Source organism: Salmo trutta, chromosome 35, assembly GCF_901001165.1.
Source record: "Salmo trutta chromosome 35, fSalTru1.1, whole genome shotgun sequence".
NCBI classification, from domain to species: Eukaryota; Metazoa; Chordata; class Actinopteri; order Salmoniformes; family Salmonidae; genus Salmo; species Salmo trutta.
The window spans coordinates 14,982,487-15,006,769 of record NC_042991.1 but is presented as its reverse complement, the minus strand read 5'-3'; the positions used below and the strand labels follow the sequence as shown (position 1 = coordinate 15,006,769).

The window sequence follows — 24,283 nt, the reverse complement described above, 5'->3', positions numbered from 1 at the left end:
ATATGACTATTTTACAGCTATTTAAAGACAAGACTCTCGTTAATCTAACCACACTGTCCGATTTCAAAAAGGCTTTACAACGAAAGCAAAACATTAGATTATGTCAGGAGAGTGCCCAGCCAGAAATAATCAGACACCCATTTTTCAAGCTAGCATATAATGTCACATAAACCCAAACCACAGCTAAATGCAGCACTAACCTTTTATGATCTTCATCAGATGACAAACCTAGGACATTATGTTATACAATACATGCATGTCTGTTCAATCAAGTTCATATTTATATCAAAAAACAGCTTTTTACATTAGCATGTGACGTTCAGAAAAAGCATACCCCCCGCAAACTTCCGGGGAATTTACTAACAATTTGCTAAATTACTCACGATAAACGTTCACAAAAAGCATAACAATTATTTTAAGAATTATAGATACATTACTCCTCTATGCACTCGATATGTCCGATTTTAAAATAGCTTTTCGGATGAAGCACATTTTGCAATATTCTAAGTACATAGCCCGGCATCACAGGGCTAGCTATTTAGACACCCAGCAAGATTAGCCTTGACCAAAATCATATTTACTATAAGAAAAATGGTCTTACCTTTCCTGTTCTTTGTCAGAATGCACTCCCAGGACTTCTACTTCAATAACAAATGTAGGTTTGGTCCCAAATAATCCATCGTTATATCCAAACAGCGGCGTTTTGTTCGTGCGTTCTAGACACTATCAGAATTGTAAATCACGGTCGTGCGCATGGCGCAGAACGTGACAAAAAAATTCTAAATATTCCATTACCGTACTTCGAAGCATGTCAACCGCTGTTCAAAATCAATTTTTATGCAATTTATCTCATAGAAAAGCGATAATATTCCGACCGGGAATCTGCAATTAGCTAAACAGCCGAAAGAAAATACTCCACAGGGGAGAATCGCGCACACGCCTAATTCTATTGTCCTCTGATGTGACACTTGGAAAAGAGGATTCTGTGTTTCAGCCTGAGGCTGCCTCGTCATCGTTCAGGTTTTTCCCGGGTTCTGAGAGCCTATTGGAGCCCTAGGAATTGTCACGTTACAGCTAAGATCCTGACTCTTCAATAAACAGAAGCAAGAACAACAACACCTTGTCAGACAGGGTACTTCCTGCATGAAACCTTCTCAGGTTTTTGCCTGCCATAGGAGTTCTGTTATACTCACAGACACCATTCAAACAGTTTTAGAAACTTTAGGGTGTTTTCAATCCAAACCTGAACAATAATATGCATATTCTAGCTTCTGAGTTGGTGTAGGAGGCAGTTAAAAATGGGCACATATTTTTTCAAAAATTCTCAATACTGCCCCCTAGCCCCAACAAGTTAATTGTTTTAGCAACAACCATATTATAATAATAAGGGGCGGTAGGTAGCCTAGTGGTTAGAGCGTTGGAAAGGTTGCTAGATCGATTCCCCGAGCTGACATGATAAAAATCGGTTGTTCTGCCCAGGAACAAGGCAGTTTACCCAGTGTTCCTAAGCCGTGATTGTAAATAAGAATGTGTTCTTGCCTAGTTAAATAAAGGTAAAAAAAATAATAATAATAATACTTTTGTGTTTGGTCTAAAATGGCAGGGGCAGGTGCGATTTCAGCAATGGAGTTCATATAAGTGTTCTGTGCATTTAAGTTCTCAGGCGACAATGTGCTGTCTGCCAAGGCAGGTTTTCTTTGACATAGAAATTGCTCTGGTCCTGTTTTCCGAGACTTCCTGTTTCCCCACTCTCTGCCTTTCCTCCTCTTCTGTTTATGAATATTCATGATGGTATGAATATTCATGACTCTCGACATAGAACCCGTCGGGTGATTGGTTGAGCCTTCTTGAGTGCGTGAAATTACACAAATACAAATGTTTTGCTGGATTTTTCCGCCGGCATGAGCAGTTAGCACCAACAAAAAGACTTGTGAAACCCAGCTTCAGTTTAATGAGAAAATGAATTAGGAAATAAATAAAAGCCTATAGTATACCAATCTATTTTTGTTTCACTGTCCGATCATTGTAAAAAATATACATATATCACTAACTGTTATTTTTATCTTTCCACAAACTGTCTGGTATGTGTTGCATGATATGACCAAGTTAACCCAAAGAATAGGTCATGCATTCACGATGAGTTAGTGGCGACTGCCTGGCCAGTAAGTTAGCTAGCTGAATAGCTATATTTCTGTAATTAGCTATGCTCCTAAATGTGGTGGTCAGTGGATGAACTAACAATGAGTTGAAGTAGCCACTAGTTATTGCTGCCTGTGTTAAACCTGTTGGCTAATGTGTAGCCCATGAGCTCTTGAGACTAGTAGTGATGTGCCGTTCGTAAAAGCGTTATTTTTGACTGAGTTGTTCATTTTGTAGTTTAACCTGCTGGCCCGAAATGACTGATGCGGGATTAATACACGCGGCTCCGGAGACATGCTCCGACCAACAACTAAAATACATCATCAATAACAGTAAAGAAAATATATTGTTCTTTGTGCTAGAATAAATGGCATTAATTGAATGTTATGGACACAGCTTTGTAGAAGCAAAACATGCACACATTCTACTCAACAAAATTGAATTTGTGATAAGCCATGGCTTTAGAATACTTTTGAAAGACATGTCTGAAAACACAAACCGGTTAGGAAGTGCCAGGAACTGGAAACTGGCAATAAGGCAAAGTTAAGTTGGCAGTGTTTCTCATTGTGGTCTGGGGAAATGATTTTCCCACAGTTTACTTTACTTTTCCTGTGGTTTGAAGTTCAGTGTTGCAGGCTAAATTTGAATTATACATTTAGTATGATCTATTTGTTTAGGTTGAGGCTTCGTGGCACTTCTTGTTGACGTGCTCTTGACATCAAAGTAGAAGCTGAGGCATATTCCAATTGAATCTTAGAAATGCTTAAAACGAATTATGTTAGTGATATTTAAATTCTATCAACATCAGCGTGTTAAATGCGCACATATATTAAGGTCAAGAATGGGCGGAACAACTTTCACAATGGCAGAGTTATTTGAATTTACAAATCAGATGACGCCTCAAAAACAGTTAAAGTATTAATGATGGTTCTAGTGTTAGTTCCTGTAGTTGATTTGAGTTTTCCTGTGGGTTGAAAGTGGCTGACATCTCCTGTGATTGTCGTCTAGGCTGAAGCTGTCCAATGAGGAGATGAAGAGGGCTATCTTGACCATGGATGAACAGGAGGACCTCCCCAAGGACATGCTGGAGCAGGTGAGTCTATGGCAAAATCACATAGGCTTGAAACAGTAAACTTGCACACCTAAATGTGCTTCCAGGTGCATAGAGCAAAACATATACTTGTTAAAAAGAAAAACTCCAGCACACCGGTAATCGGTATGCTCCAATGTCACATGGGCTGACAATTTCTGTTTCTCAGTGAGCAAAATCAAATAGATGAGATTTCAAACAGACAGGATGCATCTTTGGATTACATCCACATAAATGATCACCGCCATTTCATAAACATCATAAAAAGAGAGGTTTAAGATTCCATTGCAATATTGTAAGTGATATGGTAGATTTATGTCAGTGCAATGTTTAGCTATGCTACATATGTTGCTAGTGAATGGCCAGTCACTTTCATGGCTCCTCCTCAGATGCTGAAGTTTATTCCAGAAAAGAGTGACGTGGACCTCCTGGAGGAGCACAAGCATGAGCTGGACCGCATGGCCAAGGCTGACCGCTTCCTTTATGAGATGAGCAGGTAGGATGATCTGAGAGAGAGAAGTAGACCAAGGGCCTGATTCGATAAAATGTGTTTTAGCAATATACTTCCTTTTTTTTTTTTACACAATTCTTCCAACTTGCATCGGTGATGGTCGAGGGTTTGAACCTGAACCCGCTGTGCTACAAGTCCATGTTAAGCTCGTTAAGTTAAGACTCAACATTATCTTGGTGAGCTCACAAGTCTACAGGTCATAGGCAAGCTAACTTACTCGTTACAAGAGCTTGGTTCCCATGTTCTCACATTCCCACAGAAATGGATGATTCCCACCATTACTTAAAAACAGAACAAGTCCCATGTTGAGAAGGGGGGGGGGGGTGTTTTATTCTCACCGTCTCAGAGAGGAGCCAACGACATCATAGTATTTCGACCTGTTCCTGCCAGTGTATCTCGCTGTTTAGTCTATGCACTGTAAGTCACTGTTGACCAAAAAGTCTGCTAAATGAATTTAGACACAGGGAACTTCCCTGCTTAGACCACCCACCCTAAAGCCTGACTTGAGTTCGCTGCCTAGCTGTCGTTCTTAAGAATATTTGGCAATTACTGCAACAGTGACAGAGCAGTAGTAGAGCCCTGTTAGCTAGTGATGGGGCGGGGATCGATACAGTTACATATCCCAATATTATTTTGGATGATATTAGGACGATATTTGACTCCAAGTATCAATATTATTTTGCTACTGTAGGTAGAGTTAACAAGCGCTAGTCGGTTGTACAGTCCCTGTGCCAAAACTTTCATCCTATTGCTTGTTCTCCCTCTTCTTTTTAAAGTGAGCCAACATGCTTTCGGGACTATTACACTACATGACCAAAAATATGTGGACACCTGCTCGTTGAACATTTCATTCCAAAATCATGGACGTTAATATGGAGTTGGTCCCCCCTTTGCTGCTATAAGAGCTTCCAGTCTTTTGGGAAGGATTTCCACTACATTTACATTTTAAATTTTAGTCATTTAGCAGACGCTCTTATCCAGAGCGACTTACAGTAGTAGATGCATACATTTCATACAATTTCATAATTTTTTTTTTTTTCTGTGCTGGCCCCCCGTGCGAATCGAACCCACAACCCTGGTGTTGCAAACACCATGCTCTACCAACTGAGCTACAGGGAAGGCTAGATGTTGGAACATTTCTGCGGCTACTTGCTTCCATTCAGCCACGAGCATTAGTGAGGTCGGGTGCTGATGTTGGGCGATTAGGCCTGGCTCGCAGTCGGCGTTCTAATTAAGGTTGAGGTCATTGCTCTGTGCAGGCCAGTCAAGTTCTTCCACACCGATCTCGACAAACCATTTCTGTATGGACCGCGCTTTGTGCATGGGGGCATTGTCATGGCGAAACAGGAAAGGGCCTGCCACAAGCTGTTGCCACAAAGTTGGAAGCACAGAATCGTGTAGTATGTCATTGTATGCTGTAGCGTTAATATTTCCCTTCACTGGAACTAAGGGGCCTAGCCCGAACCATGAAAAACAGCCCCAGACCATTATTCCTCCTCCACCTAACTTTTCAGTTGGCACTATGCATTCAGGCAGGTAGCGTTCTGCTGGCATCCATCAAACCCAGATTAGTCTGTAGGACTGCCAGATGGTGAAGCGTAATTCATCATTCCAGAGAATGCGTTTCCACTGCTCCAGAGTCCAATGGCAGCGAGCTTTACACCACACCAGCTGACGCTTGGCATTGCGCACGGTGATCTTAGGCTTGTGTGCAGCTGCTTGGCCATGGAAACCCATTTCATGAAGCTCCCGATTTAACCGTTCTTATGCTGATGTTGCTTCCAGAGGCAGTTTGGAACTCTGTAGTGAGTGTCGCAGCTGAGGACAGATGATTTTTACACGCTTCAGCCTTCTACCGTCCCGTTCTGTGAGCTTGTGTGGCCTACCAGTCCATATACTTTTATATATACTGTATAGTGTATTTCCCTGACTGTTCAAAACGTGTTTTCTCATGCTCTCTCTTCTCTCTCTGCAGCATACATATAGTGAGCAATATGTTTGGAACATCAAATCGCAATTAATCCGCAGTATTTAATTGAAATACAAAGAGAATTGTGAGAATCTTAAAAGTTGCAATACATATCGTATTGGCACCTAAGTATCTTGATAATATTGTGAAGTCCCTGGCAATTCCCAGGCTTACTGTTAACTGTGTTGGATATAACCACAAGAACGACACTCTTTCTTCATCAATATGTTCTCAACCCAAACAGGAAACTCGTCATAGATGCACAACAGCCTCATGTCCCAGTCGGGCAATCATAAAACAAACAAGGAGCACATGCCCATGGAAACTACACTCCCTCTTTATTAGACACCATAAAAATGAATTGTGTAATAGTGTTTTTCCCCATTCTGTGTTTGGAGACGTGGGGTGCTTCTTTCCAGGAACTGGCTTTGTCCTTCAACCATAGTCCAACTAATGTTTTGGTTTCTGAGAGCCCTGTAGCCAAGGCGACCCCCCCCCCCCCCCCGGCACTGAAGTGTGGATAGCTACGCCCTAGTGATGAGTTCAGCCAAATGGGTCGCTCTGTGTTTGCTCTGCCTTCCTTCAACAATCCATCTTAGTATCTCACGTCTAGCCAGCCAACGCCGAGATGGTTATCCGACCATATCAATAGGGATGAGGGCTTCTTCCTTTTTTATCTGACTTAGATAACAACATCTTGTCATGTTTCCAATGTGACCTGGGCAATTTTGTATCCTATATCTGACTTTTTCCCAACCTCCTTTCAGGACATATCAATTTCATTCGCTTACTTTTTTTGCACTTTTTAATAATCCATCTCTCTTTCTCTCCCTCTTTTGCTCAAAGGATAAACCACTACCAACAGAAGCTACAGTCGCTGTACTTCAAAAAGAAGTTTGCAGAGACGATTGCAGGGGTCAAACCCAAAGTAGAAGGTGTGTGTGATTGTATGGGGCTTCTTGGCAAACCCTTACATAAAAAAACTCAAAAACTCACAATGAGGTCCACTGTATACACACATGTGAAGTACCCTACAGTTCAGGTGTCTGTTTTGTTTCTTCGCTCCTCAGCTCTGATCAAGGCCTCCAAAGAGGTGCTGCACAGCCGCAATCTGAAGCAGCTGCTGGAGGTGGTGCTGGCCTTTGGGAACTACATGAACAAAGGCCAGAGGGGCAATGCCTATGGCTTCAAAGTGTCCTCTCTCAACAAGATCGCAGACACAAAGTCGAGCATAGACAAGTAAGAGGAAGAACTGTAATTAAAATGACGAGTGTGATGAGTTCGCTTTAGTGATACGCTCTATGAAGCAACCTGTTTGCATGTGTTGTATGGAGTGGTGTCATTATATGGGTGTGTGCATATGTGACCCATGCTATGGTACTAGTGCTGAAAGTATCTATTGTCTATGCGCATGCAGGAACATCACCCTCCTCCACTACCTGATCACCATCCTGGAGAAGAAGTACCCCAAAGTCCTAATGTTCCAGGAGGACCTGCAGAGTGTGCCGGAAGCCGCTAAAGTCAAGTAGGTCGAGCCACAAAGACACCCTCCACATGTACAGCTCTCCAGTGTTTAGATCTATGGGCCCTTGTTGTATACTCTCATTAAATGTCTTTAGGAAATGGTTTTCAGTAGTCTATCAGTCCCATTGAGTTAACATTCACCCTGTAGGTCACACAAGCCATTGTAGACACTGCTAAAGCACAAACTTCTCAATGTTGCCAACTGGGATTTAGGGGAACAGTTGTTCAGAATATTTACTTTTCCTTAAAGGTGGAGATGATTAGTGAAGATAATATAATACTGAGTGTACAAAACATTATGAACATCTGCTCTTTCCATGACAGACTGACCAGGTGAATCCAGGTGAAAGCTAGGATCTCATATTGACGTCACTTGTTAAATCCACAAGCAGTGTAGATGAAGAGGAGGAGACATGTTAAAGAAGGCTTTTTAAGCCTTGAGACATGGATTGTGTATCTGTGCCATTCAGATGGTGAATGGGCAAGACAAAAGATTTAAGTGCCTTTGAACAGAGTATGGTAGTAGGTGCCAGGCGCACCGGTTTGAGTGTGTCAAGAACTGCAATTCTGCTCAGCAATTTACGCTCAACAATTTCTTGTGTGTATCAAGAATAGCCCACCACCCAAAGGGCATCCAGCCAACTTGACACCACTGTGGGAAGCATTGGAGTCAACATTGGCCAGCATTCCTGTGGAACGCTTTCGACACCTTGTGGAGTCCGTGCGTTGACGAATTGAGGCTGTTCTGAGGGCAAACGGGAGGGGTGCAACTCAATATTAGGAGTGTGTTCTTAATGTTTTGTACTCTGTGTAAAGACCATTTAGCAGAAGCTTTAATCCAAAAAGACTTAAAGTCATGCCTGCATACATGTATGGGTGGTCCTGGGAATCGAACCCACCTCCCTGGCATTTACAAGCGCTATTGTTCTGCCGACTGATCTACAAAGCTATTCTGACCATAAGAATGGTGTGGTGAACTTCCAGCGCCTTTGTGTCTGCATAAGTAGCATCAGATCCATTAATTTATTTCTAAATACATGGCTCTGAGTAGCATCACTCAAGTGGGTGCTACACAGTGTTAGTGGAAAGAAGTGGCTAGCCAGCTAACCCTCTAGGCTAGCCAGCTAACCCTCTAGGCTAGCCAGCTAACCCTCTAGGTTAGCGGGCTAACCATCTAGGCTAGCCGGCTAACCATCTAGGCTAGCCGGCTAACCATCTAGGCTAGCCGGCTAACCATCTAGGCTAGCCGGCTAACCATCTAGGCTAGCCGGCTAACCATCTAGGCTAGCCAGCTAACCATCTACGAAGGCAGAGTCAGGAGGATGTGAGGGGATGGTGAGGTGCATTGCACCGGCTGCCAAGCTGACTCTCTCTAACTCTGACTGACTGGCTACCTCAGACATCAACGCTTCCTCCGCTCTCAATACCAACTGAACTGCTTCAACTCCCATTACCATCCTTCAGCTCCTGACTGACTTACTGATTTTAAAATTGTTTTTGTCTAAGTTACTTGTTTGTTTTGTGTACTGTAATTCAGCTTTTAGCTGTCAAGTACGGCCTACGGTAGTAATAATAATAAACTACTACTAATAACAAGGTTAGCGAATGACAACAATATCAAAATGTACGTCAACACCAATATTAATGACAACAGAACATTAACGCTAATGACAGCAAAACAGAAACACAATTTGACTTGCTTGCAAAGGCCTGCCATAGTATGTGTACTAATGCTAAGGCAGACTCTGTGCTATAATGGCCACCATCTCCAAAACACCTCACCACAGTTCGATTTGATCATGTACAGTGCCTTCAGAAAGTATTCACACCCCTTGACCTTTTCCACATGTTGTTGTGCTACAGCCTGAATTTAAAATGGCCTACACACAATTCCCCATAATGTCAGTGGAATTAGGTTTTTGTACAAATTAATAAAAAATAAAAAGCTGAAATGTATTCAACCCCTTTGTTATTGCTACACTAAGATGGACTCCCTCTGTGTGCAATTATAGTGTTTAACTACATTTTTTTAATGACGACCTCATTTCTGTACAACATATACAATTATCTGTAAGGTCCCTCAATTGAGCAGTGAAATTCAAATACAGATTCAACCACAAAGACCAGAGAGGTTTTCCAATGTCTCGCAAAGAAGGGCACCTATTGGTAGATAAAAAAGAAAATAAGCAGACATTTAATATCCCTTTGATCATGGTGAAGTTAGTGATTGCACTTTGGATGGTGTATCAATACACCCAGTCATTTCAAAGATACAGGCGTCCTTCCTAACTCAGTTGCCGGAGAGGAAGGAAACCGCTAAGGGATTTCACCATGAGGCCAATATGAACTTTAAATCAGTTAGAGTTTAATGGCTGTGATAGGAAAAAAATGAGGATGGATCAACAACAAATATTCCAAAACATGCATCTTGTTTGCAATAAGGCGCTAAAGTAAAACTTTTAATGTGGCAAAGAAATTAACTTTGCGCCCTGAATACAAAGTGTTTTGTTTGGGGCAAATCCAACACATCACTGAGTACCACTCTTCATATTTTCAAGCATAGTGGTGCATCATGTTATGGGTATGCTTGTCATCGGCAAGGACTAGATCTGTTTTTTGGGGGGGATAAACATAAATGGAATAGAGCTAAGCACAGGCAAAATCCTAGAGGAAAACTTGGTTTAGTCTGCTTTCCAACAGACACTGGGAGACAAATTAACCTTTCAGCAGGACAATAACCTAAAACACAAGGCCAAATATACACTGGAGTTGCTTACCAATGTGACATTGAATGTTCCTGAGTGGCCTAGTTAGATTTTCAAGCCGATTTTAAGTAAAAACTATCTGAAAATGATTGTCTAGCAATGATCAACAACCTTGACAGAGCTTGAAGGATTAAAAAAATTAAATAATGTGCAAAGCACTTAGACGCTTACCCAGAAAGACTCACAGCTGGAATCACTGCCAAAGGGGATTCTAACATATTGACTTAGTGTTGAATATATTAGTGTTTTATTTTTCATATATATGTCAATTCCAACATTTGTAAAAAAAAAAAAAAAAAGAATATTTATTCTACTTTGACATTAGAGTATTTTGTGTAGATAGTTGACAAAAAAATGACAAATTTAATCAATTTTAATCCCACCTTGTAACACAACAAAATGAGGAAAAAGTCAAGAGGTTAGAATACTTTCTGAAGGCACTGTAGCTGTTGTGTCTATAAGCTTTACCCCAGCACAGCTTTCATTGTAGTAAGTTAATGAGGCGAGGGGCGATTGTAGTGGATAAGTTTGAATGTATGTGTGTCAGTGAATGGGCTTTTTTACTACTGGTCCTATGAGTCAGCCTTGCGTCATCTAAGAATGTGCTACGTCTTTTAGCCCAGAGGAACGGATGTTTGTGTGTGTTTGTGTGATTGGATCAGTTGCACTCCACAATGCTTCAATTGTAGATATCTGAATTAATGGCTCTTTTGAACACACACACACACACACACACTCATTGATGTCATTCCACGTGATTGTGTGTAGTAGAAACATACAAAAAGTGTTTTTTTCCTCATTCACTCATAGAACTCGTGAGCAGTGTTCTGCAAGGCCACACCACACACAAGTCGTCCAGGTCCCGAGGCAGCAAAGCATCCCCAAACCATCACACTACCACCACCATTCTTGACCATTGGTATGAGGTTCTTACTGTGGAATGCAGTGTTTGGTTTTTGCCAGGCATAATGGGACCCATGTCGTCCAAAAAGTTATACTTTTGAATCATCTGGCCATAGAACTTGAGTCTTGATGATCATCCAGGTGCTTTTTTGGCAAACTTGAGTCAACGTTTTGGACAGGATGGGTCCTATTATGTCTGGCCAAAACCAAACGCTGCATTCCACAGAAAGAACCTCATACCAATGTTCAAGCATGGCAGTGGTGTAGTGTGATGGTTTGAGAATGATTTGCTGCCCCAGAACCTGGATGACTTGCCTTAATAGAAGGACCCATGAATTCTGCTCTGTATCAGAGAATTCTACAGGAGAATTTCAGGCCATCTGTCTGTGAGCTGAAGCGCAGCAAGACAATGATCCGAAACACACAAATGGCTAAAATGGCTAAAAAGCAACACATATGAAGTTTTGGAATGGCCTAGTCAACGTCCAGACGTAATCCCAATTGAGATTTTGTGGCAGGATCTGAAACGAGCAGTTCCTGTTTGAAAACCTACAAATGTCACTGAGTTAAAGCAGTTCTGCATGCAAGTGTGCCAAAATTCCTCCACAGCGATGTGAGAGACTGATCAACAACTACAGGAAGCATGTGGTTGTAGTCATTGTAGCTGAAGGTGGCACAACCAGTTATTGCGTGTAAGGGGGCAATTACTTTTTCACACAGGGGAATTGGGTGTTGCATAACTTTGTTAATTAAGAAAAAAAATACCGTATACATTTTTGTTATTGTAAACTCCCGTGCCCTTTATCTAATTGTAGGTTTTGGTGGAAGATCTGATAAAATTCAGTATCAAAAATATGAAAAAATAGAGACTTAGAAAGGGGTGAAATGCTTTTTCACTACACTGTATTTCTAGATTGAAACAGTTCTAACTAGGCTAACACCATGCATGTGAGTTGGTAGTGTGATGTTGTGTGAACATTTTGTGAGAACTAGTTTGAATGTTGAGAAATGGAACTTTGCAATTGAAGAGCTCTCTTGAGGATTTAATCTCTCTCTCTCTCTCTCTCTCTCTCTCTCTCTCTCTCTCTCTCTGTAGCATGACTGAGCTGGAAAAGGAAATCAATAACTTGCGCAGTGGCTTGAAAAACGTTGAGTGTGTGAGTACAGTAATTGGCCCGGTCTTCATCCTAATTCCCTCGCTGTCATCGCTTTTTCTACCAATCCACATATTTTCCTCATTCATGACCCTTTTTTTTTCTCTTATTTTCTTTCTCTTGTCCTCTTTCTCTTGGTCTCTATGATTGTTTTCTCAATTCATAGTACGTCACTCCCAATGGTATGTGGATCAGGTTGAGCTCAATTCTATTTCCATTCCAGTCAATTCAGAAAGTACACCAAATTCCAATTCCACATTTTCCTCAGTGAAAAGCATTGATGAGAATTAATTGGAATTTCAGTGTACTTTTTGAATTGACTGGAATTGAAATTGAAGTAATAATAGCTGTAGTCAGTAGCAACCCTGATGTGGACTATCCTGCCACCAAGGGAACCACTGAATATTCTCCCAGGTATCATAGTCCATATCATTGTCAGACCTAAAGCAAGAGATCGTTTTGTTTGAGAGCAAATTGAACAGAGCAATTGGAAAAGTAGACTGGAATTCTAGGGATATCACTTCTAATTATTAAAAGGTAAAAAAGCAAACAATGGGTGACCAAGTTAACTGCAAATTTCTTCCCCTCTGTTCTGTCACTCACTTTTTCTGTCTCTCTCTCTCTCTGTCCTTTTCTTTCGCTCTGTCAGGAGTTGGAGTTCCAGAAGAAGCGGCCCCAGGAGGTGGGTGATAAGTTTGTGTCAGTGGTGAGCCAGTTCATCACTGTGGCCAGCTTCAGCTTCTCGGATGTGGAGGATTCTCTCACCGAGGCCAAAGAGCTGGTGAGTGTGTGTGTGTGTGTGTGTGTGTGTGTGTGTGTGTGTGTGTGTGTGTGTGTGTGTGTGTGTGTGTGTGTGTGTGTGTGTGTGTGTGTGTGTGTGTGTTTATAGGGCCATGTGGGAGTCTAAAAAGCTGTACTTCCATGTCCATGCCTACCTGAGTATCTGACTGTGACAGTCTTTAGTCTCTGATTGTGTTAGGGGAGTTTGTATGCGTGCCGTGTGTGCAGCAGATTAGGGCTGCCTCAGTTTCCTCACAAGGTACAGTAGCTGTTGAAACAGGCCTCCGTGACCCCCTGGCCACCCCCTGCGAGGTGTGAGAGTAACATCAGCACACAGCATGCTGGGAGCTTCCTGTGCTGCCGCCCCTGGCTTCATTATTGGTCCCTAGGGGGCCTCAGGAGACTGGGAGAGGAAACACGCCTGGAAATGCTGGCTCTGGCTCCAATTAAACTGTTGCATTTTTATATAACATGCAGAATTGTGTACTTTTTGCTATAGAGGGTTAATGTTTGCTCTCAGATGTTAAATATGTTTAGGTGGCGCTGTGCAGATCCTCTGGCCACAGAATATCTCTAGTTGTAGTGAGCCATATACACCAGACCCAAACAGACACAAAATTCCCCTCTCCCCCAACCCCATCACACCACCCACCGGCACCTGTGGCGTTGCATGCCTCATATGGCAGTGATGTACTCGCATCAAAGGCATAGTAGGAAGAGCAAAGTTAACGCTGCCCCCCACTTCACCCCATACACTACGACAAACACACACGCACCCAGTTCTCATTTCTGCCCTAGGCCCAGGTTCAACAGCTGTAATCAGTAGCACATGAAATGGAAGTTAATGAGGGCTTCAAAGCCTTGCTGCTGCTGCTCCGCTACTAAGGGAGCAGGACATCACAGTTTTACAGCAGAACGGGACCCTAACCGCCACTGTCGTTGTTGTGTTTGTTGTTTTCAAACCCGAGCATTAGAAGGCTTCCTTCCTTCTTTTAATGGCGTGCTAATAATATGACACCAAACACATAGAATCAAGGGTAGTGGGTCAAAGAAAAGGAGCTGACATTACTACAGACTCATTTACTGTCGTTATACGTCTGGAGAATCTGCGATGTTCTCACGGATACATGGTTAGGACTTGTTTTGTCCTTTTGGTTTTTGCAAGCTATCCTCAATGCAGTTGTTTGTGATGGGTGGTGGTTCTGTGTGGCTACAGTTGTTGTTCTGAATAAATGACATTGTCTAGTAGCTGTTCTGTGTGTGTCTGTGCTTGCGTTGGTTGGTTGGTTGCAAAGCCTTAGCGCTGGCCTGTATTTTGGCCCTCCTGCTGCACCATAAAGCTGATAAACGGTTTGCCGTAATGGCACTGTTGTTGATTCTGGAGTAACATCCTCTGGTTACGCCGGTCACACTATGATTTAAACACGTCTTGGGAAATGCTCTGATATAGATACAGTATATACTACTATGGTCAATATGCTCTCATTTCATCTCCGGTCAATATACTCACCTTTCTTCTACAATGCTCTCAGTGGTAATGTAAACCAATGTTTGGCCAAGAACAAATGCCTGTGTGGATTAGAAATAACTATATACACACTACCAGAAATAGCAGTACTAAAAATCACAACATATAGCCAGAAATGGATGTATGCACACATTTATCTCGTGTCAGGTGTGGTTGCAATAAAAAAAAAACTGTTCTAGGGTCAGTGAATGTTTTAGTTAATCTCTTCTCAATCCCAAAGTTCCTGAGGGCGGTGAAGCATTTTGGTGAAGATGCCGGGAAGATGCAGCCGGATGAGTTCTTTGGCATCTTCGACCAGTTTCTGGGGTCGTTTGCAGAGGCGCGTCAGGAAAATGAGAATATGCGCCGGCGCAAGGATGAGGAGGAGCGCAGGGCAAAAATGGAAACTCAGGTGTGTACATACCTGCTAATCCTGAATTTCATTAAGATTTCCCCTGACAATTCTCCCTTATTTCAATATCTGTGTGCTGTTTTGATGTCGCATTTAGTGCTGAAGATCGCAACCTCATTTCATTATGGATTTAGGTTACAGCTGTATTATCAAAACCAATAATCACATTTTGATTACATCAGATATGTCACCAGGGCAATTTTCAGATTTTACATTTTTGTACCTTAAAAGTGTTTTTGAGTAACCAATTTCATATTCCATGCCTTTTGCTGATTAGATTGCGTAACATGCATTAGGAGAGATCTGTAGGGATACATTTCAGATTAATGGGAAAGATTGGTCCCATCCAAAATCAGCTTTCCCTCTGAGTCCTTCAACCTGTTCATCTGGCAAAAATCCTGATGTCCTTTCATTCAAGTACAGAAATCAGATAAAAAGCTCAATTAGATTAAGAAATGTGCGTCATGCACAGAATACTTGGACATCAGTCTTTTTCATCAGGATATTGGGCTGGATGTGGTGCCACTGCTGGTACAAGCCTGGCACACCCTAGCCCATTTGCTTGTGAACACACTTGACAATGGATAACCCAGCTACAGTCTAACACTCCCCGTGGCTCAAGATCATCTTGGAATGTTTAATGCCAGTTTGACTGAGACGTGGAACGTAGTCAATATGCAGAACACAAGGTTGACAGGAGGAAATTAGGTGCTTTATGAAAAATATCACATCAGCTGTTGTCGTTACACCTTTATAGGAATAGACCTTTTTCTTCCCCCACGTGTTTTCTGTCATGATCTCTCCATGTTTCCATCTACCCTACGTTTCTCTCTCTCTCTCAGCTGAAGGAGCAGAGAGAGAAGGAGCGGAAGGCACGGAAAGCGAAGGCCAGCGGCGAGGACGACGGCGGAGAGTTTGACGACCTGGTGTCGGCACTGCGCTCCGGCGAGGTCTTCGACAAGGACCTGTCCAAGATGAAACGCAACCGCAAGCGCATCAACAGCCAGCCAGATACTGGCAGGGAGCGGCCAGTCACCAAGCTCAACTTCTGAGAGGTCCGGCCCCCTGCCCAGCCCTCCATCCTTTGATCCACCCACTGCCCATCTCACAAGCCTATCAACTCAGACAACCCAGCCATCCACAGGCTGCTTCACCCCTCCTTTTGCCCTATACTGTCATCTGGTGGAAAACGTTGGGAGTGCACATTCTTGACCCAACAGAGAAATGGTTCCACTCATCACAGTATAAAGTTCTGAAACATTTTGAGACATGTCAGGCTGTTAACCTCTTGAGGTCTGTAGGAGGCACCACTTCCATTGAAAACGTTGCTACTATGTGACAATAGGAGCAATTGATGAATGTGACCCAGGATAGTGAATGTTGCAAGGTGGTCTACTGTTCTTCCCCCAAGATGGAACAGAAGGATAAAATGGATATAGACGTTTGTCTGGAAATGAATAACCAAATAAACAGAGTTTGAGGTGGAAGAAGTTTATTAAAACCAGGAAGAGGCCTCTGACAACGCGTGTTATTTGTATTTCAGAATGTATCAAAATGGCAGGATGGACTGACAACACTATCGTGTGGTCACCTGGGGCGTCATTTATAACCGTTGCGTAAATTTCACCCAATTCCTGCGTGCACCATTTCTGAGAAGTCTGCAAACGTACAAAATAATGAGATTTATAAATGTAGCGCACGCCTTACATACATGTATCCTGTTATAAATCAGACCTGTCGTAAAATGGGGACAATAACGGCCTTTTATTTACTGTATCATTTGGAACTATTGGCATTAGGCCACGGCATGCAAAATACGAATTGTTGTTCGATATTTACTTTATCAATAGATTATTGGGTTTCTATTTCCTGCCTTGGTATAGACTCAGATTAAATAGGCAATGATGTCGCGCTCCTATCGCACAAAAAAACGTTAGCCTGCCCATACGGTCTATTATTTTGCATAAACTACCGGTCTATTTACTATGTTGGCAGAATGTTTTAAACTTTAGCAATAATTTATGCTGTATCTGGAAAAGCACTGTGTCCGTTTCTGGAAGAGGAAACAATGGCAAATTGTCGTGGACCTGTCAATTCAACAATGTTTTGCATCGACTTTTCCTCACAACCTAAATATACTAATAATAATATATGCCATTTAGCAGACGCTTTTATCCAAATCTACTTTAATGCGTGCATACATGTCAAGTATGAGTGGTCCTGGGGATCGAACTCACTGATCTGGCAGAGCAAACGCCATGCTCTACAAACTGCCCTACAGAGGAGCACAAATAGGATAGGTTGCCAGTTCGAGTTGTAAAACATTGTAGAGCAGGCTGCCAAAGAATTATGTAATTACAGTAGTCCTATTTCAATGTAAAAGATCTGTATGCCGATATTATAAACCGCGCTCCCTATAATATTGCAAAACATATAGCCTATCTGTTTACGATGCTACTAGGCCCAATGAAATGGATGATGCGCATGGTCATTTGTTCTATGTCCTTCGGGAATATGAACCCATCACGGCCATAAAAGGTGAGGAATATATTCTACAATGGTTATGAAAATCAATAGGAAAAATATTCCTATGTCTAATTATTTTAATTCTAAAATTAAAGGGGATTTTCGCTCTTCTCACTAATGGCAAATGACTGCATTCTTGGTAATATGTTTTCCAGTTTGTTTATGAATATGCTTTTCATATCGCCATTTGCAGAAAATACTTGGTTGCGATACAATATTTCAACCACTAGCAGATGTACGTATGCATGGTGTAAAGTTAGCGACGAGGAGAGCACATTCTCCGTTTAAATTGCATTTTTTTTGCCTGAAAACTGGCACGCACACATTTTGTACATACGCACGGTTTATAAATGAGGCCCCTCGACTGCTGTGGAAAGTCTATTTGCTCAGACCTCATCTGATATATACACCTTTATAGCCCATGTAACCTGTGGAAACATATTCTATGTCTGGATGGAATTGATCTGCTTCCAATGACATTGTAGCTTCACTAAACAACCCCCAAATTCATGCTGGAGCATGCTCATTCATGCTTGAACAGACACTATTCATGCTGTGTTTTTAATGGCATAATCATTGGGCAGACTGAAATGTACAGGAAACACAATTTTTCAAGGCTGGGTGTTGGAACGACATTTGGACTTGGAAGAGAAATCCAAAACCAGTGGAAGATGTATGTTGATCAACTATAGTTGATGATAAAGAGGACATTTTACAGAGTGGACAAACTTTGTTTCATTTTTTTTTCCTGCTGGAATGGGCAATTTTGTATGTGGTGATTTTCTAGATTATTAACGCCCAACGTAACCAGGGATCTGAGTGAATAATTACAGGACAGGAAAATACTTTGTTGTTATCCAACAGCCTTGTCTGGCATTTCACAAAACTGTAGACGCTCATGTCAGACTATGCATACAGTACATACAATGTTGGTTGTTTGTCCCCCCCATATTTCATGTTGTATGTAATTAATTTAAAACCATATCCAGTCAATGCAATACTACTCAACCATTATGTCCCTTTCACAGGAGTGCCCTCCTCCAGAGTTTAACTGTGTGGCAAGTTCTCGTTCCCAATTTGAGATGCCTCCATTGGGCTTCTATAATTTAAATATGGCCTTCCATTTTATGATAGAGTTAAAGTTAATAAATGGGGGAAAAAATGCAGGTTGTGGTATTTTTTTATTTCAAATCAAGGTGAAAATAACATTGTAAAATGGCCCAATCACAGCTAAATGTGTCTATGAATGGATACATGCTTTTTTAAATTACATACATCAGCCTCCTTCATAGTCACTTGACTACTTTAGCAGAAAATGTTTGTATAGCACCATCTTGAGGCCAATATGTGATATTACCCAATATGTTCCCCCTTGGCTTTGTAGCACTTCTGGCATGACACTTACATTGATTTGCACATCACCTTAAAGGGAGGCTGAACTGACTGATTTCACCACAGTTTTCCTCCTCATAGGAAATGTGACTCTGTCATGAGGGTGTGGTTTATAATAATATATGCCATTTAGCAGATGGTTTAAAGTGTGCATACCGCAGGTTGGTGCACCTTAATTGGGGAGGACAGGCTCGTGGAAATGGCTGGAGTGGAATGGTATCAAACACAGGGTCTTCCTGATGTTGTAGGCACAATGCATTGGTAATGAAGAGGGATGTTTTTTCATCCAATACAACTGTTGGATTTTCAAATACAAACAGTGGGAGGTCTCAACCCCCCAGGGGGAAAAAATTATGTTTGAGAGAATCAAAGTTCAAATTTTTTTGTGTGTATATTGCACCAACAAACTGACTCCTGTCCAGACCAGTGTGTCACAGCTCTCCCATCGCTGTGCACCAGGCGTTGACTGGGCATGACTGAAATCCAAACCCAATCCTCAAATATCCAAGAAATCTGAGATTGTTTCCTTAAAAATACTGACTTTATGACCAAAGTTGGCCTACTTAACACTTTTTAGTCAGTTTTGTGTTTATGACCACTACAGGACAGGAACAAACTTTGTTATATTGGACACCTGCTCATGGAAGTTGGCATTAACCATGCAGATGTTTGAGGGAATTCCAACATCCTTGTCTGCCATTTCACAAAACTGTGGAGGCTCATGTCAGACTCTGTGCATACAGTGCATACAATATTTATGACCGTTACCGATGCCACATAGGCCTTCAACGAGAGATGGGTTTTTTTTACAATTTATTTGTAATCTGATATGGTGCTTTGCTTGGATGGAGATGTACTCAAAAGTTGTTGTGGACAGCTGCTCCTATTTCAGCAGGAAACCATGTTTTAGCTTGTCGTCACTTTCCTGCACAAAGCTGGCCACGCCAGTGTAGTGTGCTCTGCCAGCCACCTCAACCACCACAGCCTTGAAGTCTCCACATGTGGTTTCCTGTGCAAGATGGAGAGAAACGTAATTGGGTGCATTCCAGGTAGACCATTATAGAACTTTGTTTATGCTTTAAATAGAATCTGCATAAAACTGAGTTTACCATACGTTTACTGTACTAGTTTGGGGTAAGCTTTTGTGTGTGTGTGTGTGTGTGTGTGTGTGTCAAATATCTTTGCAATCATTGCACCAATTATTCAGCGATGTCAACTGCAGAAAGCAGCAACAAGTCAGTGGCCTTCGATCAAAATGCTGTGTTTTGCAAAGTCGCAGTTATCAGTATTTCTCCCCCCCATGTACAGTATGCTCTTATTTGCTCCTCTGCACCTGCAGCACTATCAAGTCTGCATAGTGCATACAGACCTTCTGCTATCCTGAAATTAACATCAATATAACAAGACAAATCATACATTTGAGATACCATTGTGTTAATGAAACAAAGCTTAATTGAAAACTTCCAAAAAGGCTTTGAGAGGCATGAAAAGATATTGGAGACAACCCTAGTACCTGAACAGCTTTGCCAGTGAACAGAGATCCTGTGGCCCCGCTCTGGAAGGTCCTAGTCTGGTTGAGTTGGATGAGGCCTTTATGGTACTGGAGAGCCACACGGGCAGTGACCCCTGAACCTGTAGGGCTTCTGTCCACCTAGCCCATGTGACGTGTCAGAGAACCAAAAAGGAAACAAAATCAGACCACATTAATGAAAGAAGTCTTGCTATAGTTGCAATTAACTTGGAACTCTTCTAATTTGAATATCAAAGGACTTATTTACAAATCACTGTCTACTGTCTCCAATGTTTATCTATGCTTGCCTTTTACTTTTCTTTTAAACCTTACTTCAAATCATATGGTGATATGACCGGTAGCATAGGTATCATGCACAGTGGCTTCTGTTGAAGGCGACTGTACCGTGGCAGGATTTAAAGTTAGTTGTACCTGGGCATCTGCAAACACACACATGTTAGCAGTGGGCTCTTGGGAATAGGCATCTTTTCCATCCGTGAGGATGGTGCCATAGAGGAAGGCTAGGTCCTCACTGGTTGGGTGGTGCAGTTTTACCTAGGGGAACCACACATTCACAGGGTTATTAATCTCCTAGGTTGAAGGATTCAGGACATTGAGGTGAACATTGAGTGGCCGTTAAACTGCAAATTTACAGTTGGGCTAGAACAAATCTTTACCTGAGATTTGACAGAGTTGGTCACTGCAGTAGCTGCATCCACCAGATCCCTGGTCTTGGACTTGTTGATGTCCAGGCCAAATCTCTCTGCCCTTACAAATGCGTAGAATGCTCCTCCGTAGCTTATATCAACAGTGACTTCATCATGCCCAGGCACAGCAACAATTACATCTGACAAAAATAGATTTAGCCTTGATAGCCAAAGGCAACCAGCAGCCAGCAGTGTAAAGTAATTTGAGATGGTGATACCTTGTATTCTACTAGAGTCCGTGTTCAATTATCAACACAGATCCATATTTCCTCATTGCAACTCTATATGCAATATTACTATGTATTGAAATGCTTGTCAGCAAAGAATGTAACTTACCTGTCGCAAATGCAAACGCGGGAACACTGTGGAACCTCACCCCTCCGGTTTTACCGTTGGAGTACTCCACAAATGCCTTAACCAGGCCACATGGACAGTGGATATTCACCTGCGTCTCTGGCGACCTCGGCTCTTGAACAAGTTTGTAGTCTACAGCGAACCTCCCAAGAGCGATGACTGCGTGGCCACACATGGTACTGTAACCTTCGTTGTGCATGAAAAGAACCCCCAAGTCGGCTTCAGGTATCTCACTCTCCACGATCAGGGCTCCGTACATGTCATAGTGTCCTCTTGGTTCGAACATCAACACTCTCCGTAGGTAGTCCAGATTCTCTCTCACGTAGCGTCGTTTGGATAGCACACCCTCGCCCTTTACCTCTGGGTAACCACTAAGGATAATGCGCAAAGGCTCTCCACCCGTGTGCATGTCAACCACAGAGAGTACCGATCCTTCGTGGGGTGGAAGCTCCATCTGATTTCAACAAAAACATTCAACCAGAAGGTTTGCATGCAATTTTCTGTGGTGTAATAATTGATCACTAGGTAATGTGAATGCAACAATATCATCCAATGGGTTTATCTACCTCAGGTTAGGGCCCTGTGTTTTGCCAATTATATAACACAGTAATATTTTATCCTGTATTTGAAGCCTAATCCAGAAATTAGAACTACATAAAAAAAATTCAAACAATTGTCTGAGGTTTGTGCTGGACCATCTGACATGAAAATGGGACAGTTTGATGAAAACGCTTTAAATTAAAGTTAAAATATAGCAGGGTTGGGGTTAATTCCACTAATTCAATTCCCTCTCCCTGTAAATTCCATTTAATTCAAATTCCAGGTCAGTCTTTGAATTCAGAGATGGGGGTGGGGAGTGGCGAACTTAACGATGTCACAACAACTTGGCAGTGGGTTCAGAACAACGATGACAAAAACTATACAAAAATATATACACTGAGTATATAAAACATTAAAATCCAGGTGAAAGCTATGATCCCTTATTGATGTCACTTGTTAAATCCACTTTAATCAGATGAAGGGGAGGAGACAGGTTAAAGAAGGATTTTTAAGCCTTGAGTGGGCAAGACAAAAGATTGAAGTCCCTTTGAGCGGGATATGGTAGTACAGTAGGTGCCAGGCGTACCGGTTTGTGTCAAGAACTGCAACGCTGCTGGGTTTGTCACGCTCAGTTTACCGTGTGTATCCAGAATGGTACACCACCCAAAGGACATCCAGCCAACTTCACACAACTGTGGGAAGCAATGGAGTCAACATGGGCCAGCATCCCTGTGGAACGCTTTCGACATCTTTATAGAGTCCATGCCTCAACAAATTGAAGCTGTTCTGAGGGCAAAAGGGGGGGGCGTAACTCAATATTAGGAAGGTGTTCCTAATGTTTGGTATACTCCGTGTATATACCACCAGGAGGCAGGAAACAGGAGGCAGGTACTCAGGCACAGATAGACCCTTATCTGTGCACATGCCTGTCCCCTCCTGAACATCAGTCTCCCCCCACCCACGAGACTGATTTTACCCTCCCTCGTCTTATTACGGCAATTCTATGGTAACGGAATTACATACTCAGATTTTTCACTTTAAAATGTATACCAAACAAAAACCATTTGATTTAAAATATGAAAAAAACAATAGAGTTCTGTGCACAAGGACTACTTCCAACAATTTCCACAGAATATTTTACAAAAACACTTTCACAGGAAGAACTGTGCAGATACAGTTTGGTAACAGAACAAAACTAAAGGAGATTTTGCTGTTAGATGTCTCAAATTGAGGGAGTGTGCAATTTGCATGCTGACTGCAAGAATGTCCACCAGAGCTGTTGCTAGAAATGTAATGTTCATTGCGCTACCATAAGCCACCTACGTAATTTTAGAGAATTTGGCAGTACGTCCAACTGCAGACCACGTGTATGGCGTTGTTGGCAAACAGTTTGATGTCAACGTTGTAAAAAGAGTGCCCCATAGTGGCGGTGGGGTTATGGTATGGGCAGGCAGGCATAAGCTACGTACAATGAACACAACTGCATTTTAGCTATGGCAATTTGAATGCACAGAGATGTCATGACGAGATCCTGAGGCACATTGTGGTGCCATTCATCCACCGCCATCACCTCATGTTTCAGCATGATAATACACAGCCCCATGTCGAAAGGATCTGTACACCAGTCCTGGAAGCTGAAAATGTCCCAGTTCTTCCATGGCCTGCATACTCAGACGTGCCACCCATTGAGCACGTTTGGGATGCTCTGGATCGACGTGTACGACTGCGCATTCCAGTTCCCGCAATATCCATCAACTTCACTCAGCCATTGAAGAGGAGTGGGGCAACATTCCACAGGCCACAATCAACAGCCTGATCAACTAACTTAATGCTAAAGATATGTGTGGCCCTGCATGAGGCAAATGGTGGTCACGCCACAGACTGACTGGTTTTCTGATCCACGCCCTTACCTTTTTTTTTTAAGGTATCTATGACCAACAGATTCATATCTGTATTCCTAGTCATGTTAAATCCATAGATTTAGGGCCTAACAAATTAATTTCAATTGATATATTTACTTATATGAACTGCAACTCAGTAAAATCTTTGAAATTGTTGCATGTTGCGTTTATATTTTTGTTCAGTTCAGAATGAAGTGTATTGAATTGAGTAAAAAAAAATTAAAACACCTACGGATAGACCGTAAGGGCACACCATTCAAAACAGTTTTTCAAGGTAGCCTATGAAGTTAAAAGTAGTTCGAACTATGCTATTAGGCCATGCGTAGAGTTGTTTACCTACTTTCTTTGATCCAATCCTGCTATTTAGATTCATGGAACTCTACTTAAATTTCCGTTCCTTTCCTTCCGGTATTCAAATGAAAACTTCAAAATAAAAGTCAAAACATTTTATTTTTTTTATCAATGGCTTCTAATATTATTATTTCAAGCAAATGTGATAAATGATTAATGAAAACAAGAAGAATTTGGGATTTCAACTCAATTATTTCATACCAATAAGAACAAATTCAATATTGAGACTGGTATTTATAGGCCTGTAG

General features: G+C 41.9%; 2 protein-coding genes across 10 annotated transcripts in view; one reads left to right on the top strand and one right to left on the bottom strand.

The window, feature by feature from the left end:
• LOC115174669 (disheveled-associated activator of morphogenesis 1) overlaps positions 1 to 18,446 on the top strand; it is a 133,567-nt gene extending 115,121 nt beyond the window's left edge. For 6 of the 7 annotated variants that reach the window (XM_029733429.1, XM_029733430.1, XM_029733431.1 and 3 more), the window contains 9 exons: positions 3,148 to 3,232; positions 3,619 to 3,725; positions 6,556 to 6,644; positions 6,780 to 6,948; positions 7,127 to 7,234; positions 11,998 to 12,058; positions 12,705 to 12,836; positions 14,584 to 14,754; positions 15,597 to 15,806. In XM_029733429.1, coding sequence (XP_029589289.1) covers positions 3,148 to 3,232; positions 3,619 to 3,725; positions 6,556 to 6,644; positions 6,780 to 6,948; positions 7,127 to 7,234; positions 11,998 to 12,058; positions 12,705 to 12,836; positions 14,584 to 14,754; positions 15,597 to 15,806 — 1,132 coding nt within the window. Of the gene's footprint in view, positions 1 to 3,147; positions 3,233 to 3,618; positions 3,726 to 6,555; positions 6,645 to 6,779; positions 6,949 to 7,126; positions 7,235 to 11,997; positions 12,059 to 12,704; positions 12,837 to 14,583; positions 14,755 to 15,596 lie in introns of all 7 variants that reach the window. The other variant, XM_029733433.1, reaches the window with a different exon arrangement.
• l3hypdh (trans-L-3-hydroxyproline dehydratase) lies at positions 18,445 to 24,093 on the bottom strand. 3 transcript variants are annotated; one of them, XM_029733440.1, is made up of 6 exons: positions 24,025 to 24,093; positions 21,226 to 21,697; positions 20,860 to 21,029; positions 20,615 to 20,737; positions 20,186 to 20,323; positions 18,445 to 19,681 (listed from the first exon to the last, which is right to left on the bottom strand). In XM_029733440.1, exons 1-6 carry the CDS (start codon positions 24,055 to 24,057, stop codon positions 19,556 to 19,558), a joined length of 1,062 nt encoding a protein of 353 aa, XP_029589300.1. In that variant the 5' UTR covers positions 24,058 to 24,093; the 3' UTR covers positions 18,445 to 19,555. The 3 variants fall into 3 exon arrangements, with proteins under 3 accessions (XP_029589300.1, XP_029589302.1, XP_029589301.1); XM_029733442.1 differs by having other exon boundaries at positions 24,021 to 24,087; XM_029733441.1 differs by lacking the exon at positions 24,025 to 24,093 and adding an exon at positions 23,917 to 23,955.
• Positions 24,094 to 24,283: the final 190 nt, after the last annotated feature.

Excerpts from the sequence above, each read along its gene's own strand:
- l3hypdh (XM_029733440.1), bottom strand. The coding sequence starts at position 24,057 with ATGAATCTAAATAGCAGGATTGGATCAAAGAAA. Across the intron at positions 21,030-21,225 it reads CGCGTTTGCATTTGCGACAG|ATGTAATTGTTGCTGTGCCT; the intron begins GTAAGTTACATT and ends TATTTTTGTCAG. Across the intron at positions 20,738-20,859 it reads CCAACTCTGTCAAATCTCAG|GTAAAACTGCACCACCCAAC; the intron begins GTAAAGATTTGT and ends TGGTTCCCCTAG.